Source organism: Lissotriton helveticus, chromosome 9 (genome assembly GCF_964261635.1).
Source record: "Lissotriton helveticus chromosome 9, aLisHel1.1, whole genome shotgun sequence".
In the NCBI taxonomy this organism is placed as follows: domain Eukaryota; kingdom Metazoa; phylum Chordata; class Amphibia; order Caudata; family Salamandridae; genus Lissotriton; species Lissotriton helveticus.
In genome coordinates, this window is record NC_136070.1 from 461,748,862 (window position 1) to 461,768,523 (window position 19,662).

Sequence of the window (19,662 nt, forward strand, 5' to 3'; positions counted from 1 at the left end):
CTTGTCAGAAGTGATCTGAATTCTTGGTTCAGGGGTCCTTCTCTTATACCCCTTTTTGGCTTTGATCCCTTTGTCCATGCAGGGGAAATTCCCCCCATCCTGGGTTTGTTGTGGGTGTTGCCAGGCCAGAGCACCTGGCCTATTCACTGGGCAGGGCAGAGTCCTCAGCCGCTCAGCAGGAGCGGAGCCAGCATTGTCACTGGCAGGGGCAGGGCCATCAGCTGCCCGGCAGGAGGCGGGCCAGGAAAGTCCCAGGCAAGCACAGAGTCATCAGTCGCCTGGCAGGGGGGCGGAGCCAACATTGTATCAGGCAGGGCAGGCTATCAAGAGCTACTCTCCCCTACTCTCAATGCAAATGCCCCACTCATCCCACACTGACTCATTCAGACTCTCTGGAGCCACCCAGCTCCTGTCACACGCACACCAGAACCAGCAGAGACCGGTAGACAGTTAGACAAGAAAATAGCTACTTTCTAAAAGTGCTATTTTCAAACACAGAGTCCAAAAACCATCCACACAAACGGATGCGTTATTAAACCCTGAGTTCAGGGATGCCAAACTCGACATTGCACCATGCTCCCCGAGCCCGCTAGGATTATAGCATTAATAATCCTGGCAGCCCATTCTAACTGATGGAGAGCAGGTTACCTTACAATAGTGAAAAACGACTATGGCTGTAATTCACTATTAGGACATGCCAACCTTGTCAGGCTTGTCCTACCTTATGCTTACAATGCACCCTGCCCGTGGGCCTACCATAGGGGTGACTAACATGAAGTTAAGGGAAGGTTTAGGGACTGGCAAGTAGGGGTACTTGCGCAGTCCTCGTGACAGTCAGACTGCACGTGGTCTGGCAATGGCAGACCTTCAGACATACTTTTACTAGGCCGCTCTTGTGGGTGGCACAACATGTGCTGCAGGCCCACTAGCAGCATTTGTATTTACAAGCCCTGGCACTCCTGGTGCACTCTACTAGGGACTGATAGTAAACCAAATAAGCCAAACATGGAAGTCAATCAATACAGCAATTTCACATAGGGAGCACTTGCACTGTGGCACTGATCAGCAGTGGCACAGTGCCCAAAGCATATACCAGCAAAAACATCGTAAACAGAGGAGGCAAACAGAAAAAATGGAGGAGAGACTCATGCCAATGATGCCAGGTCTAACACATATGTTTTAATTTTTTTTGCCAAGAATCTACCAAAGGTTTCTCTAGTTTCTAATCCGCTCCATACCTTGGTTAGAATGAAGGAGGTCTGGTATCTCAGTCTCGAGCCCAGATTTCTCAACACCCCGCAAGGGGAGCCGGAAACACTGGAGCTGGATTCACGGCAGGAGAAGGGCAGCTTCCTGATCAGTGCGTCAGCTGGAGAGTCTGCTTCCTTCGGCACTTGCTGAAGCAAGCTGCGTCGGGCAATTAGGTCGTCAACTGCTCCGAACCACCGTAGTTTGCCATAGCAAGTGAAGGTATATTTATACCTTGAAGGTGTTTAGGAAGGCCATAGTTTGACGTAAAGTCAGGCATATGAACGTCAGGAATGAACCCCTAGGGAATAGTTGTTCATTGTAAAGTAACTGAGTTCTTGGAGAAATCAATATTCAAGCAAGGGGAAGTCCCCTAACTGCTTAAGCCGGTTTTCCAAGAAATCATTGTGACGTTGGTACGGGTGGAAGTAGCCATGCCTGAATTTGGGTAGCATGGGCTATGCCTAAATAAGGGTTTGATTTCTATGCCTATATAAGGGCGTGAATCGTGAAAATTCACTGTGAGCCTAAAACGCCACACAACACATGTTTCGTTAGATTCTCAATCTGCTCTTCAGTGTTCTTTTGCAGCTTCATTGCCCAGATGTCTTCTAGCAGCAGTAAGCACATATTGCCTAATAATCTCCTTGGCCCAGGGTTATGTTCAACAGCACCCCACTTTCCTTGAAGCAGGCTACATACTCTGTACTCATCAGACCTCACTCCTCCTTTGACACTTGCAGGACAGCTGTGTGCTTAGTAGATATCAGTGGAAGTCCCCCTTCAACTGTACTCACCATAGGACCAATCCACAGATGTTTCAGGCAAAAACCTCTGCTCTAGGGTCCAGCCAGATGCCCTTCTCTGTAAAAAGTTTAGTGCCACTGCCGTACAAGTACATTATGCCCCTTCATTTCAGACTGTTTTATCCACAAAGGAATCTTACTTCATAGTCTTCAGTTTGCAACGATTCTTAAGATTCTCCCATTATGCAGGAAGTTAAAAGTGGAGGTGGATACTTCCTTGATTGGGCAGAGACACCCACTTTCTAGAAATGCCACATCATCCCTACACCGCTAGTCAGACCATCTGTGCAGTATGTTGGAATTTTTTTGTAGTGGTGAAATAAAGCTTTGGTGAATAGCATTTTTTTCAGTGCCTTTATCTGCCCCCTTAACTTACACAAAACTCTGGTTCCTTCCCTCAACTTCAAAAGCGAGCCCGCCTGCAAGTGATACCAGAGGTCTGGCTGCAACTTTGTTTCTTTAAGAAAGGCCATGCCTGGCTTATTAAGTGTGGGCTAAATACATATTTTGCCATTACCTCATTTCTCTCCTAGGAGCAGGCTAATCCTCTCCAAGTGGGCATATTATTTGTGGGAGGGTTTGGTCTACCTGCTGACCATCAACACAATTAACTTGGTGCAACAGGGTAGTTATGGACTGACTCTCCACGAGGACAGATTTGGGAAACTGCTGCAGCATTCAGAGTATACAAGGAGTGTAAGTCAAGTCAAATTAATTATATTTGCACTCTTGACCTTTTCAAACCTATACAAAGATAATTTAAGATTATCTCTAGGGAGAGCCAATGCAAAGTTAAGGTCTTGGGAGCAGCTTTGACCTACAATGTGAACATAGATTGATTGATTGATTATAGTACTTATATAGCGCATACTGTCACCCTACGGGTATCCTGGCGCTTCAGACTAGGAAGAATTGACCAGAATGGAATAGGTCAGAGCATATAGTAAAGTACTAAAGTCACAGTGAAATACTACAGATTTGCACAAAAGTCGATAGGAAAAGGGGATTTTTTTTTAGATTCCAAATTAAACTATAAGGCTAGTACGGTCCATGATCAATGCATTCAGTGTCCAACCTATGACCCGCTCCCGCTACCTGGGCACAGATGCCAGGCTGAGTAAGAGGGTGGGGTGGGGCTTAAAACAGTTGGACCCTGTTTCTTCACATTGCCCAAACTGCCTTTTGTCTGCTTCATAGAACTAGAACACAGGGTAGGGAAGTGACGAGCAGAACAGAGTGGCATACTGAAACAAAGTTAATTTCATTGCATTAGGACTAGCCATTATTTTTGTTGAAAATGTTTTTTTAATGTTTCTGATATTTTGCATGTCACTAGCACATTGAGAGAGAGTTTCATATGGAGCGGCTGAGTTTATTTGGTAGCGAGATTATTCTCCCAAAACATGTGTACTGTCACACATCTAGCCTTGGGTGCTTGGTCAGTTGGCATGGGGACAAATGTTTTCAGAGCAAGTCTGTTGCATCAACGTGCAGAGCTTTAGCGACCAAGCTTAGGGTTTTGAACTGCAGTTTGCTTGACAGGTAGTGACAGAACCAGGCCTAACGTGGTCTGTCCATTTCTGGCCCACAATGAGATGTACCTCATAGCTCTGCACTCTCGAACTTTCCCTGTTTTTGCAGGGAGGTACATCAAGATGCTAGTGGTATAGTCTAGTCCTACATGACCACAACAGAGACTAGAGTGGGCCAGTGTAGAAGATGAGTATTTTGGCCTTGTTCATGTGAGGTGCGAAGGAAATATTTTAGTCTAAGAACAAACTGTGATTCCACATTGATCATAAGGGCAATAGGCAAAGGATACTGATGGAGGTCAGCAATACAGAAGTGTGGTTTTTGTGGTCCCAAGAAGCACAATTCCTACTTTCAAACACATTTTGTACAATCTGTTCCGACACATCCATGATCGCACATATGTGAGGCTTTCTAGAACCTGTTGATCTTTGGGTCATCCGATCTGGATATGTTAGCCGAACATTATCTGCATACATATGATAGGGCTAGAGTTTTTCTTTGTGCAGATTCGAGAACCATAAATTGCTTCTCTGGATGGGCTGGGAATGGTGCTAATCCTATAAGGATTTTGGTGCTCCACACTAGAGCCTGGTCAACAAATCAGTACACTCAATATTATGTGAGGCACATTAGGCTCCACAAAAAGGTCAAAGAATGTTTTACTGTCAAACCATGAAGGTTTAATAAAAAAAAAAGTTAATAGAAGGTATAAATCGGGTTCGCAGCAATTTATAATCAAAATGCATATGCTTCAATTAATGGGCAATTACGCATACATTTTACAAAGCATAGGCCGAATCAGCATGGGGTCGGCTCAAGGAAAAGTTTAAAGGAAAGGTCAGTCCTCTCTCTTAGAGACCACTCTAAAAATCTCCTGCTCTGCTCATTTGTAATCTGTCCTGCTCTCTAGAGGCAAAAAAACCGAGCATTTTCCCCAGCTACATGCAGTTCTCAAGACTGTCTAAACGGGTTAAAGCAAGATTATTCACATACATACTCGATAGGTTCTCCAAGTTTCTGACTATACACACTTCTTTCTGTGGTCTTTAAACTTACACTATCTGTAGCAAATCATGGTACATGGACTAGTCTGCACACTGCAGGTGTCTCTTGAGTGTGCTATTCATTAAACCAAGATTCCATGATAATCACAAAGAAAAGCATTTCATTTGATGGGAATGAAGGAGAAAAGATTGCACTCAGCGCTTATTATGACTCTAGCTTGCTGCCTAGGAATTTCGTGCTTGATTTACAAAAGTTAAACTTAAACTTTTCTGTAAGTTTGTTTTTTTGCTATTCACAAACACATATTTTAAGAGTAAGTATATGACTGCATTCAGGGCGGATAACTTCGCACATAAAAAGGGCAGTGAAAAAGAGTAATCTTAAATAAAATTCAGGCCTACAATGGCTAAAATGAACGTGTAAGTAACCATGAATTAACCTAGTTTTTCCCTACAAACGGCATTTAGCATGACTGTTAATGTCAGGTTGATGCAAAACATTTAATATATAAAAAAAAGTCATAATTTGTCTGTGTCCTGTATCGACTTGGGCGCATTGATACTGTCCTATTCTGCGTGACCTAAAACTCACAACTACAAAAAGGTTGCCCAAATGAACAAACTGCTTGATTAAGTGAACTCTTGAGACATTGGCCATGGTATCAAAAAAGGATGGATTAGGGTCCCCTAATTTTGCATGTTTTTAATTATTCTTCCTCACAGGTCAAGACAAATGTTTGAGCTTATTTTTGCACACTAAAACACGCATAAAGCTAACTATTTATTCTATAACCTAATTTAGTTGTTTCAGGTTGGCCAGTACGTGTACACTTTTTTTCTCAAAGATCCCTGAAATATTTTCAACCATTGTACCTTTCAGAAAGCGATTCCTTGTGGGCAACCATGAACACTTCTAACAAATCCATAGAGCCAAATTATTCCAGCATTGAGGAACTTTTCTGTCTGCCGCAAACTACACCAAAGGACAAAGACCTTTCTCCAGTAACGAAGACCCCAAAGGAGGTACTAGAAGTGGTGTAGCAAGTGTGCCATGGACACTCATGCAAGCAAGAAAAAATGGCCCTTCTCCACCCAAGTTATAGTTAAAATACAACCACAGCTGGGTGTAGTTGACCACTTGTTTCCCTGGTTGCTGGTGCCACTGTACATATTGCAGTGATAGCCACACCACTGCTGCTGGACCGAGTTCCTCAATCACACTTTTCCTCTCTCTTATTTCTCAATCCTTCACTTACCCTCCTCTTCCCTTTTTATTCTCTCCTCCATGTCTCTTCCAATGTTGCTTTGTTCCTTCACTCGATCCTACTTCGTGCCTTCCTTTTTCACTTTTTTCTTCTCTTTGCTAGCTTTTGACACAACCGTTGTCACGGTTTCCTCTCTCCCTGCTTCTTCCTCCATCCTGTCTCTTCTGTCTACCTCCTACCCGAGTCTCTCCTCCTCAACCTTAATTTCCCTGTCCTCTGTATCCCTTTCCTCTGTCTCTTTCGTCTTCAATTCTCAATCTTACTTTTCCCTCCTGTTCTCTCGTCACCATAAGTTGTCCCTTTTCTTTTTGCCCCTGTTCCATTTGGCTTGTTCGCCTCTCCTAGCTCTCATCATTTTCCTCCTTGAGCTTCTCTTCTGTTTCCATGGGACCTGCTCCTTTTCTCAGCCTCACCCTCTGTTCATATTATCATCTTTCCCCTTTCCGTCTCCTTTGTCAGTCCTAAAGTGTGCATCTTCTCTTATTTTCCCACTCTTTCTTCTCCATTTCTGCACTTCCGTTTTGGTCTACTCTTTAATTTCTGCTGCCTCTTTTCTTTCTCCCCTGCTTCTACTCTCTGCCTCATTTCCTTCTTTCCGCTATTTTTGTTCATCCTGTCTTTCCTCATTTACTCTCCCATCCCTTCTCTTGTCCACATTCTATACACTTCCAATCTTTCTTTTATTTATTTTTTGGGGGACTCTCCATTTGCTCTGCATACTGCTTCTTACTTTATAGCACACCCCACCCCCTAGAGAAGAGTAACTAGATACTGTATGAAACAAAGGTAATCAACCCAAGAAAAACTGAGGGTGTACTAAGTACACTGGGTCCCCTCAAGCCCCTGGTCCCCGGTGCTGATAGCTGTGTCCATGGTTACTTAGTTCATTCTTAGTAGAAAATTCTTAGTTGCGTTTGTTTAACTCATTGTGTTTAATTTGCATCCACAGATTACTTTCTTGGATTCCAAGAAAAGTCTCAAACTCAACATTTTTCTTAGGCAGTTTAAATGGTAAGTTTGTGCTCTTGGAATACAATTTTAGATTTGTGTAACTTTTTTTTGCATATATGACCTACGAAGTTAAGCCTTCTCACCAAAAAGAAAAAGATTGCCCTGATATGGAAGTAACAATTTCTGCACAACATTGATGATAAAACGAGGAATGGTTGATTTTCAAAGGCCAGTGCTATTGAGCTACACAAGTGCTTTAAAAAGGTTAACGAAGTTTCCAAAGTAAGGGGGTGAGGACTAGTAAAAAATTAAATGTCGGGATATAAGAAAGCTCATTTGGTCTTGTAAATGTTTTTTTAGGCACTAAACGACCACTCAACAGTTATTTGCCTTTTTTCATTATCTTACCATTATTTGTCCTGAATTATTTTTGCCGCTTCTGTAAACCCACGAGTTACGTTAAGAAGGGAACCCTGATGCTGTTAAAATAGGCAACCCATCCACTTAACTTTCTAGATCTCTCATAGGCCGTAATCTCCTCCAAGTCTGCTTCGCAGATTACAAATTCCCATGGTGACTTCAGGGGAAAGTGACTTGGAAAGGGGAAATAAGCATTTAGCACTGTAGTCCATTAGACTTGCATTCCCAGTATGATGTTGCATTTAGTATCGTAGTAGAGCCTAATTCTACTGTACACGTTTACCTAGACTGTGCCCAAGAGCCACATACTCGCCACTGGATTGAGGTGCTTTTCATTATTTCTTGGATCTTTTAGAAGCTCAGATTAACAGACATGCGCACTGGTTTTGGTGAAATGCGTAACAACATGAGACTTTTTTTTTTTGGGGTATGATCATCATGCTCCTCTATGGTGAATGTTGCAATACAGATTACAAAAGAGCTTCTATTTCTGTGATGGTTTTTTCTTCTGCCCACTCTGTAATCACTCAGAAAATCTATACTTTGGTGAGTGTAGAAAGTTGGCTTCTGCGATTTTAGATCCTGCAAGCCTTTCAGAACCCCTCTTAATGGATTTAAGATTTTCCCTGCTCAGTACTTTATCTGCTAAGAAAGCTTGCTGTAGATTCAACTATCTCTTTGAATGCTATAAACCAAACTCGAGTCAATATCAACCCAACAAAGCCGTCAAGGTAGCATCTGGCATGTAGAAGGGAGAGAGGAAGGTTCACACCTCTTCTTTCCATTTTTCATTCCACAGTTCAAATGAAGAAATTGTTGAATTGATACAGAAAGGGGACCGGTCCAAGTTTGATATTGAGATCCTGAAGCAGTTTATGACTTTACTGCCCGAGAAACAGGAGGTAAGAACTGGATCCTTCTTCTTTATGTGTAAATTAACATTTGCAAAACACTTTTACTTCACTAATGTATCTGATGGTTTGCTCTTAAGATCGAGAACTTGAAAGCCTATCAAAAAGAAGAAAAATTATCAAATGCCGAAAAGTTTTATGTCCTCCTCTATGCTGTTCCTAGGTGAGTGAAATATTAATGCTTCTTTTTACCTGAATGACTTCTGTATTTATCCTTGAGTTTCTTTCATGGTTAGTCAATCTGTAAACCTACATAAAAGGTACTAAGGGATGTGAAAGGGAAACTGCCTTAACCACGTCACTGAACCAGCATCATTTCTTTACGCTGCCGCCTTAAAGAATTAGTGTTAACAACAAAAGTTTTTACAACTTTTTAACCACAAATATGCATTTACCATGAAAGACTTAACAACAAAAATATAAGTATTTTTCAGGTAAGTTTATATATTTGTGTGTGTGGGTGTATATATGCATGTGTGTATATATGTTAGGGCAAGGGTATTTTTAGGGTTTAGGGTGGGTATGGGGTTTTGGGTGGCAGGGGTATTGTTAGGGTTTCTGGTGGGTAGGGGTATTTGGGTAGCATGGGAAATTTTAATAGCTGAAGATAAAGTGAGAAATGTAAGTATTTTACAGTCACGTATAATCCCATTATGGATATATGTAAAATTACAAGGGTTTATACTTACCTGTAAAATACTTGTATTTTCGTGGTAAAGGCATATTCGTGGTTAAAAAAAAAAAAAGCTGTTCTAAAGACTTTAATTGTTAAGGCGTCATTGTAAAGGAATGCTGTGGTTCCGATGATCGTTATTCCATCATACAATCGATTCGAAAGGCTATAGTTTTGAGCGCCATTGTTGATGGGTATTGTGGTCTTAGTGAAGTTACTGCTAATTTATTGTCCGGTCCTGTTGTTGGAGCGACGGGCAAGCAAGGGGCTACCGACCCTCAGCTGTCTGTGCTGGGGTTGTTTACCTCTGTCATCGGAGTCAGTACTACTATGGCTCTGCAAACTGGGCCAGCAGAACTCCTTCAGCCCTGGGCTCTCGGTGTTTGTGATGATGAGCAGAAGACTTCTCAGGAGGTTGGGTGGGGGTGTGCAAGCTTAGAAATAAAACAGGCTCAGCTGCGCAATAACTGATTGTCCAACCAAGCGCTTTGCATTAGAAAGGAAATGTAATTTAAACTACAAACTTAGCACTCAATACTACACAGGAATTGATAGTGGATCCATTAAAAAACACACTGGCCCTTTGGTTCCTGGGCCTTGGATTCTGTCCACCCTGTCCCCTTTTCTAGGCATTCTGCTCTTGAGTCTGGTTTAGAGTGCATTAGGCATGGATCAAGGCTTAGGTGCATATTACCCTGTTCAGTATGTCAGTGTTTAGATCAATAGCGTTTCTTTTGGTTGAGTCTCACCATAGCGTAGATCTCAGTATTCTCTTTTGACAGCCATTTTGGGGGGTGGAGACCTTCAGCATACATCTCTCTCCTCTCCCACTTCTGAGAGGAGATGCATTACAGCAGTGGTGGCCGCCTACGAAAGTCCTTGCAGACAGGAACAGGATGTCTACAGGCGGTGGACCTTCTTCCTTATCTGTGAGGTGCAGCAGTTGGTCCGCATTAAGGTTTGGGTGGGTCAAGATATCTTTAATCCATCTTCGGGAACACTCTTCAAATAAGGCAGCAATGCCCACCCTTCCATGAAGTGGCACAGTCTGTCTCTGGCACATTTATAGTCCTAGTAGCAACATCCGCTTCAATTAAACCTGGTTGCAGCAGTCTCAGATAGTGAACCTCATGCTCTTAGGGCTATAAGATTGCTCTCCAGTCTTTATTCTCCTGGCAGACGCTCATAATACCAGAGCTAAGCTGCTTTTAGAATCCCAGGGCTGACCCATCACCTGCAGGATTGGGAGGAATCTTCCTCTTGACAAGAAGGCAGGCTTCTCAGCACTCGGTTCATAAGAGCAACATTTTACAGCAACACAAAACTCCTGGTAATGTCCACTTTGCCTCTGGATAGCAGACTGTCAGGCAGACACCATATATGAGCGCACATCAGTCCTCCGAGTGCTCTGTGGAGTGCTTCCCTACTTGGCCGAAGGGAACTGGAATACTGGGTCAGTGACTCCTGCTTTTATACAGCCAAAGTATTTAGAGATCTGAATTCTCTCTGTACCTTTAGGACCAGTTTGGGATGTTTCCTTTTTTAAGTGTCCTTTCCAGGCACTGGCATAATGAAAATTGTGGGGGCCTCCCTGCAAGGAACGTGAAGGGGCCCCCTCCGGGCTCAATCAAGAGCTCTATGACCAGAGTGTTGTGCTGAGAGGGCCCCCTGAAACTTGGGGCCCCCCAGCTCCGCGGAGGCTGCAGGGGCCTGTGTTACGCCCCTGTATTACAGGCTGCTCTTCAAATCCAGCCCTTGTGTAGTGATGCTCTTCATAGCAGGGTAATCTCCACCATGGAGCATCCACAACCGAGATAGATGTATTTTGTTTCTGCACCTGCCAACAGCTACACTGATCAGTGGAATCCACTAGCTGGTCTCACTTAAAGGGTTCCTTTCACTGTGAACAACATAAGCGGCATTCCTGCCCTACATCCCCACCATCTTCCAAATGACAGGGCTCCAGGAAGACTAATCAGGCGCTGCTCTCATGAAAAGGGATAATTGAATTTCTTAATGAGCCTTTTCTCCTCTTGACCCTCTTCAGTGTCTAGGTATCTTAGCAGAATGTCTGCAATACAATTCCACTGTCTTGGAAAGCAACCTCGCTTCCTTCTTGTGCGCATGGACGGACCAGGAGCTTCCAAAATGGAACCCACCAGCATTCATTACCCTTACTCACTCATGCACAAGATTATTGTACCACAGAGGCCACATTCACATTCACAATCACTCAAAACATGCACTTTGTGATATTGATAGGATCTAGGTTAGCGCATAGAAGTGGTATTTTACACAAGTGGGCCACTAAGCATCCACCCCACTGACACGGATTGACAGCGCTGGTCACAACTATGCATTCACAAAATACGGTGCACTCCCACCACTGCTCTGCAACCAAAAACCCTGACAGGGATATTAGTCCACAGTCGTTAAAATGAGGGCACTCTAGGCACATACCACTTGAGGTCACAGGACTTCACTTAATTCATGCCAAGGAATAGGCCTAGGCCTCTGTGCACACAATAGATTAGTGTGAGGCTAAAACCAAAATCAAGAACCAGGATACCAGATACTCTGTTGGGCACTCAGTGCAGGAGTAAACAACTGTACAACATTGCAGAGGATATAATGATCCCAACATATATATTTTGTGTTGCTGTAGACCATGTTCTTTTACACAAAACAAGGGAACCCAAAGGTATAGCACTAGGGACCTTGGGCAGTAATGTATTACAAAAACAGGGGTCCCTAGTAGTTCAGGGATCTTTCGCAAAAATGATAGACATACGCTCAATAGTATGTATGACCTTTGTCCAGCCGGACAGGAATTTTGATTAAAGTGATTAGCAAGAATAAAGAGGATTTTTTACACAGTGGATGCAGCCAGCAACCCACAGGGGACAAGACAAAACAAGGGGATGGGGTTAGAACAAACAAGGCGGTCTGTATACTAGTAGTTCAGTGAACAGACATAAATACATTTTAGAAGCATCATTGTATACAATTTATACTTTTCATTTTACATATGACGCTAAAATGTCGACGACGTTTCGATGCCTATTGTAAAATGAGTGGCATCATCTTCAGGACCGAGAATAAAAAAGCTTGTCTTGAAAATCTTTAGGCAATTTTTTGACCTACACATATATTTATACATACAAATTTTCGGAAAAAAGGGGGAGGAAAAATGAAAACAAGGGTAAGTACTAGCATTAGCATGTAACATATCTGACCATCCAAAACAAAAGTGTGTTTTCCATGTGCAACAGATGGCAATTAAAATCAAGTGAAGTCACATGCGATTTCCGGCGCAGTGGGGGGGACTGGTGGGGACGTTGCATGAAATAAAATGAACGAATTGTTTTACAGTTACTGTGCCTAAGTATATACAAGAGAAGCACGTGAAGTGAAATGACGCGGTTTAGGATCATGGCGTTTCATGCCGTCAGTGCCGGGAGGGTCTGTAATGCGCAAATACGTCTCACTGCATTGAAATGAAAGGTGACGTGCAGGTTGTTTCAGAGTAATTAACAATAGGTTTAGGGCCATTGTTTTCTGGACACTGTGCACGGTTGGCGCGGGCACCCGTGCAAGCTTATTTAAGATTCCGCGGTGGAGTCTCGAGTGCGATAAACATGCTGCGCAGTAGTGAACAGACGGTTAAATGACATGCTTATCGTGCGATTTACCAGATTTAGGTCCAAACATTGTTTATTTCCAGGGGGCGGTGCCCAATATCAAGGGACATATGGTGGGGTACTCAATTATCTGAGCATTTTCCTGCCAAAAAGCTGCATTATGGCATTGGAAGCTGGGGTGAAGGTGGTCACGCACACAAGTCTATCCTGATTTTTCTTTTGTTTTGGTTCTAGCAAGGTTTCTCTGGGGCAGTACCAAGCCCTTTTGAGAAACTTGTTCTCAACGACCTTGCCGCTTTAGAAAACCAAAAATAATTTATTCCGTACAATATCACAATTGAAGAAAAGAAAGCCCTGAACACCTTGAAAAATAACCCCTCCATTGTAATAAAACCAGCTGACAAGGGAGGGGGTATTGTGATTCAGGAGATGGATAACTATAAAAATGAGATCCATCGCCAACTCGCTAATACCGAACCCTACTGCAAACTACCACGTAATCCCACAGCAGAAATACAGTAACTGATTTCCGAGGTTACTAGTGATGCCCTAGAACAGGGATACCTTTCCAAGATGGAACATGAGTTCCTTAATACTAAGGCTCCCCGGGTACCAATTATCTACTGCTTACCCAAGATTCACTAGAATTGTGAATCTCCAGTTGGTCGCCCAATAGTCTCAGGGTGCGGCTCTGTCCTGGAGCCCCTCGGGCACTATATTGACTATTTTATCAAACCATTTGTCCCTGAGACCCTGTGTTATATCAGAGACAGCATGTCCATGATTAATATGGTTGAGGAATACCCGTTTGATCCCACATCCAGCACCATGTGCACGCTGGATGTGGAATCTTTATATACCAACATTCCACAATACGAATCACTACGCGTGATTGAAAAAGTTCTCAACACACGCCCGCGCCCACACAATGTTCCGTCTCTATTTATCCTCCAATTATTGGAGATTTGCCTTACCAAAAATTTCTTTCTCTTCGAGGGACAGTTCTATGGACAGGTACGCGGTACATCTATGGGGGCTATTTTTGCCCCCAACCTGGCAATTCTGTACATGGATAATCTAGAGACATCCTGTATATTGACCGAATCAAATCCTTTCCACAGTGGCATTGCCCTGTGGAAACGATACATTGATGATATCTTTATGATATGGAGCGAATCATTCGAATCGATAACACACCTATTACATTGGTTAAACAACAGTAACGGCTTGAAATACACACTGGCCACGAGCAAAGATTCGATACCCTTCCTGGACTTAGAAATCAAACACACAGAGGGCTGCTTGACCACCAGCCTCCACAGAAAACCCACTGAACGAAACACCTTGTTGAACTATAGCAGTCACCATCCCCGGGCCCTCAGAGACTCGCTCCCATTCTCGCAATTCCTCCGCATACGCAGAAACTGCTATTTTAAACAGGACTATTTCTCTGAGGCCAGAACCCTGAGCAACAAGCTCAGAAATAGGGGATACCCGCGAAAGCTAGTACGGCGTTCTCTCAAAAGGGCTTGGTACTGCCCCAGAGAAACCTTGCTAGAACCAAAACAAAAGAAAAATCAGGATAGACTTGTGTGCGTGACCACCTTCACCCCAGCTTCCAATACCATAAGGAAAAGTGTCCTTAAACACTGGCCTGTGTTAAACGCAGGTACATTAAATCTGGAGCACCCTATTTTTGCCTTCAAGCGAGCAAAAAACTTAAAAGATCACTTGGTAAGGGCATCCCTACCACAACCTAACCTAAAAACTACAATCAACGATGCATGGGGTTTACCGGCACTAACAGGCCATGTTAAATGCGGTAGCTGTGTAGTATGTGACTTCACCATTGAAGGAAAAACATTTACCTACGGCACAGTCACCTTTGAGAGAAAGCACTTCACTAATTGTAATTCTTCCAATGTAGTGTATGCCATATTTTGTCCATGTTTGTTGATATATGTCGGTCAAACTAGCCAAAAGGTAAAGTTGCGCATCGGACAACACCGAAGCAGAATCCGATGCAACACCCCTAATGCTCCCCTCATTGAACATTTTAAGGACAAAGGCCATACTGAAAATGACTTAACTTGGACAATCATCACCATGGTAAAACCACCACCTCGGGGAGCAGATGTATCGCAATTATTGAATAAGGAGGAACTTCATTGGATATTGCGTACCAACATTATCCATACAGGACTTAATCGCCTTGAAGATTGGGCATCCCTCCTGTGATCCAATAAATCCTTGAACAATTTTATCGTAATCCTTACTTCCTTCAGGCCTATACAAATGTCTCTTGATTTTATTTTGTGCATCTTTGTAAATACGTAACCATGTAAATATTCTGCATAATATAAATGTCACTTAAACTCACCACTTACCCACACCAAAATGTCCCCCACACTGTCCGAAACCCACTCCAATATGGCCGGCTTGCTGACCATGCTGAGTCCCTTGTCTATTTCCAAACACCACATGCTGAGTCCCTTGTCTATTTCCAAACACATCTTCACTTCACCCACGAGCACTCCAGCGATCCCCGCCCATCTGAGCCCAGAATTGCCATCGAGCAACCCAACCAGGAAGTAAGTACTCGCTAAAGCGTAGCTCTCTCGCCTCTTCCTGAAACTTTAAAACCCTTCAGTAGCTGTAACTGTAATATAAATTAATTTCAACTATTTTCCCTAGTGAGACACGATCGGTCCGGTCTCCTATGAAGAGGCTTTCTTGCCCTGGTTTGGTAATTATATTGCGTGTACTTATTATGCGATTCAACTTTCACTTTAACCCTCGTATTTACCCCTCTCTACCCGCTTTTTGGCAGGAAAATGCTCAGATAATTGAGTACCCCACCATATGTCCCTTGATATTGGGCACCGCCCCCTGGAAATAAACAATGTTTGGACCTAAATCTGGTAAATCGCATGATAAGCATGTCATTTAACCGTCTGTTCACTACTGCGCAACATGTTTATAGCACTCGAGACCTCACCGCGGAATCTTAAATAAGCTTGCACGGGTGCCCGCGCCAACCGTGCACAGTGTCCAGAAAACAATGGCCCTAAACCTATCGTTAATTACTCTGAAACAACCTGCACGTCACCTTTCATTTCAATGCAGTGAGACGTATTTGCGCATTACTGACCCGCCCGGCACTGACGGCATGAAACGCCATGATCCTAAACCGCGTCATTTCACTTCACATGCTTCTCTTGTATATACTTAGGCACAGTAACTGTAAAACAATTCGTTAATTTTATTTCATGCAACGTCCCGACCAGTCCCCCCACTGCGCCGGAAATCGCATGTGACTTCACTTGATTTTAATTGCCATCTGTTGCACATGGAAAACACACTTTTGTTTTGGATGGTCAGATATGTTACATGCTAATGCTAGTACTTACCCTTGTTTTCATTGTTCCTCCCCCTTTTTTCCGAAAATTTGTATGTATAAATATATGTGTAGGCCAAAAAATTGCCTAAAGATTTTCAAGACAAGCTTTTTTTATTCTCTGTCCTGAAGATGATGCCACTCATTTCACAATAGGCATCGAAACGTCGTCGACATTTTAGCGTCATATGTAAAATGAAAAGTATAAATTTTATACAATGATGCTTCTAAAATGTATTTATGTCTGTTCACTGAACTACTAGTATACAGACCGCCTTGTTCGTTCTAACCCCATCCCCTTGTTTTGTCTTGTCCCCTGTGGGTTGCTGGCTGCACCCACTGTGTAAAAAATCCTCTTTATTCTTGCTTATCACTTTAATTAAAATTCCTGTCCGGCTGGACAAAGGTCATACATACTATTGAGCGTATGTCTATCATTTTTGCGAAAGATCCCTGAACTACTAGGGACCCCTGTTTTTGTAATACGTAGACCATGTTCTAGCATGTTGCATTTTTGTCTTGCCAATGATGTTACATAATTATAATCCTAAATAATCACTAATGACCTCGAGCAAATGTATTGTAATATAGGCTATTAAAGACCCGCCTACCATGCAGGTTATTTTGTTAAATGGCTATGGTGCAAAGTTAACCTGTTTAATGAAAGCATTGGTAAAAAGGTTAAAAGAAAATGCATAATGGATGGAAGATGAATCAAGTCAGGTTTTCTGTAGAATGCTGTGTAAAATTCAGCTACCAATTGTCAGTGAGTTGCATGTGTTCTATTGTTGCTTGACTTTGTTTCTTTCAAAGTTAGAGGGTCGTGTCCAGGGGAGGTCTACATTACCTAGACAGGGCTAATTCATGGATCATTAAGGACTAACCTGTAAGTGGGTTGCTTCCCTGAAAACCCACGATGGAGCAAAATTAATTAACCTAGAGTATAAGTTAGTCCTATGCAGTATACTAATAAAGAACCCAGAGGGGTTATTCGCAATACATGTAATGCTATTTGGGCTTATCATGTTTCTTTTACAAGCTCCTGGTACTCGTCAAACCTTCAATTACACAGCCACATTAAAATGGGGAGTACCTCTCCTATGGGACCACACAGACTCTTTACAGATGAACCAAAAATCAGAGAAACTACTTGCATGTTGGACAAAACTGTGATAATTACAACTGGATAAAGTATGCTTTAAGCCTTGGAAAAGCCTCCTGCTTGCCTCCGTAGGCAGGCTAAACACGTGTTGGCTAGTTACAGCTCACATTTTTTGTACTATACCTATGATGTTCAAAGAGCCCCAAGAACTTGTGAAATAATAAACACTATAAACCCAAATATAAAGATATTATATGTATTGATAATAGCCTTTTTTATCTGTATACTGTGTATATGGTATGTGAGGTCCACCACAGTAGGTTTTGTGGCTAGGTAGGCAATACATTGTGACTGTTTGTAGTATAGTAGGACATTTGTGGTGCTTGCCAAATAGAGTACCACTATCCTTCGACAGGGAATCAGCGATGGAAATTTCAAATAAGACAAAAGATGGGGCTGAATTAGTGCCATTAGCTCACATCTGTACACCAGCCATTTATGGAGGTTCACCACTAAATAGAACTAAACGATTGCTGTGACCAACATTGTAAGCATTCCAAAATATATTGCAGCAAAAGCAAGCCTTAGGGATATCTGGGAGGGAAACGAGACATTGTCAAATTGTAGTAATGTATCAAAGTGAAATATTAGAATCTGTACAACTAGAAATGTGTTTCTTTCAATGAGAGGTTAAAGGAAATGCTGATTGTGCCTTTAAGAAGAGAATAACGTATCAAGAAACACCCCAACCACCCCTAATTTAATGTTCTCTTTAGCTCTTTTTAGTATGGTAATGGCTTCATGATGAACCAAGTCAAATGTGACTACTGCTTATCCCATTAAAAAAAAGCAGGAATCTATAGACAACATAACATGTTTATTTGTAAAGTGCACGTTCACCACTACGGGTATCTTGGCACTGAATAACAGATGTTTGTTGTTACCCAAATCAATTGTACTCATTTTATCGACCTCACATGGATGAAAGGCTGAGTGGGCCCGCCGGGATTTGACTCTGTGACCATGAGCTCGAACACAGGCCCCTGCAGTAGACTCAATTGACCACTGAGCCACCAGACCCGGCTAGTGGGAAGGCCAGACACAAATGCCTAGAATCTGGACAATTGGCAGTGCCCATACACCAACCATTCAGATTATCTAGAAAGACCCGTAAGACACCTTTTCCCTGAGGGTTCACAACTGTAGTCTGCGTGCCTCCACGTGTAGGAAATAAACTTATTGATCTGCAGGAAGAGGCCACAAATGGGATTTGAACAGTGGCCGAGTTCTACCAAGCCCAAACATTCAATCTTCTAAATCATACATTTCTTTAAACTTTGTAGCTTGGCTAAAGTTCCCCCTTTTTCCTGTGAGAAATGCATTTTTTGCACCTGAAGAACTACACATATAATGCATGAACTGTTAAAACGTTAAGTAGATAAAATCGAAAACGCTCCCAATATGAAAGAATTCAAATGTAGGAATCAAAAGGTTATCTATAGCAAACATGAATTTGCCTTCGATAAATCTAGTTAAATAAAATGCTTCTTTCTGCTGCTTGAGTAGACGTTCCACTCGAGGGGCAGATTCCTCAATGCAAACAGGTTTCTCAACGCAAACAGTAGCGACCATCCGTGACATCCCATGTTGAGAAAACTCACAGGGAAGCGGTCTCGCACTGGATTTTTCAAGTTCAAGTTCAAGTTCATGCATTTATAAAGCGCACTACTCACCCAGAGGGTCTCAAGGCGCTGGAGGGAGGGGTTTACTTTTTATCGAATAGCCATGTTTTCAGTTCTTTTCTGAAGGAGATGTGGTTCTGAGTAAGGCGGAGGTGGGTGGGGAGTGAGTTCCAGGTCTTGGCAGCCAGGAAGGAGAAGGATCTGCCACCCATGGTGGTTTTTCGGATGCGCGGGACTTCGGCGAGGGCTTGATTGGATGATCTTAGTTGGCGGGTGGGATAGTAGAAGGACAGTCGGGTGTTGAGGCATTCGGGTCCTAGATTATAAAGGGCCTTGTGTGCGTGGGTAAGAAGGCGGAAAGTAATTCTTTTGTTGACGGGAAGCCAGTGGAGGTTTTTTAAGTGACCGGTGATGTGCTCTAGGCGCGAGATGTCTAATATGAGTCTCGCTGATGCGTTTTGGATGCGCTGGAGCTTTTTCTGCAATTTTGTTGTAATTCCTGCGTAGAGTGTGTTGCCATAGTCCAGTCGACTCGTGACCAGTGCATGGGTGACAGTCTTTCTTGTTTCGAGGGGGATCCAGCGGAAGATCTTTTTGAGAATGCGAAGGACGTTGAAGCAGGAGGACGATACGGCGTTGACTTGTCTGGACATTGAAAGGGAGGAGTCTAGAATGAAGCCAAGGTTCCGTGCATGGTCTGTGGGTGTGGGCGCAGATCCCAAAGCGGAAGGCCACCAGGAGTCGTCCCAAGCTGAGGAGGAGGATCCTAGGATGAGCACCTCCGTCTTGTCTGAGTTGAGTTTTAAGTGGCTTTGTTTCATCCATTCGGCTACTTCTTTCATGCCTTTGTGAAGGTTGTTTTTGGCGGTGTTGGGGTCTTTGGTGAGGGAAAGGATTAGCTGGGTGTCGTCGGCGTAGGAGATGATGTTGAGGTTGTGTTGACGTGCGATGGAGGCGAGGGGACTCATGTAGACGTTGAAGAGGGTGGGACTGAGTGAGGAGCCTTGAGGTACGCCGCAGATGACTTCG

At 43.1% G+C, this 19,662-nt stretch overlaps 1 protein-coding gene across 3 annotated transcripts in view; it reads left to right on the top strand.

Moving 5' to 3' along the window:
- LOC144782789 (inverted formin-2-like) overlaps window positions 1-19,662 on the top strand; it is a 410,221-nt gene that overhangs the window by 170,420 nt on the left and 220,139 nt on the right. For all 3 annotated transcript variants that reach the window (XM_078662079.1, XM_078662081.1, XM_078662080.1), the window contains exons 3-6: window positions 5,472-5,614; window positions 6,806-6,867; window positions 8,027-8,129; window positions 8,219-8,301. In XM_078662079.1, coding sequence (XP_078518205.1) covers window positions 5,472-5,614; window positions 6,806-6,867; window positions 8,027-8,129; window positions 8,219-8,301 — 391 coding nt within the window. The remainder of the gene's footprint in view (window positions 1-5,471; window positions 5,615-6,805; window positions 6,868-8,026; window positions 8,130-8,218; window positions 8,302-19,662) is intronic.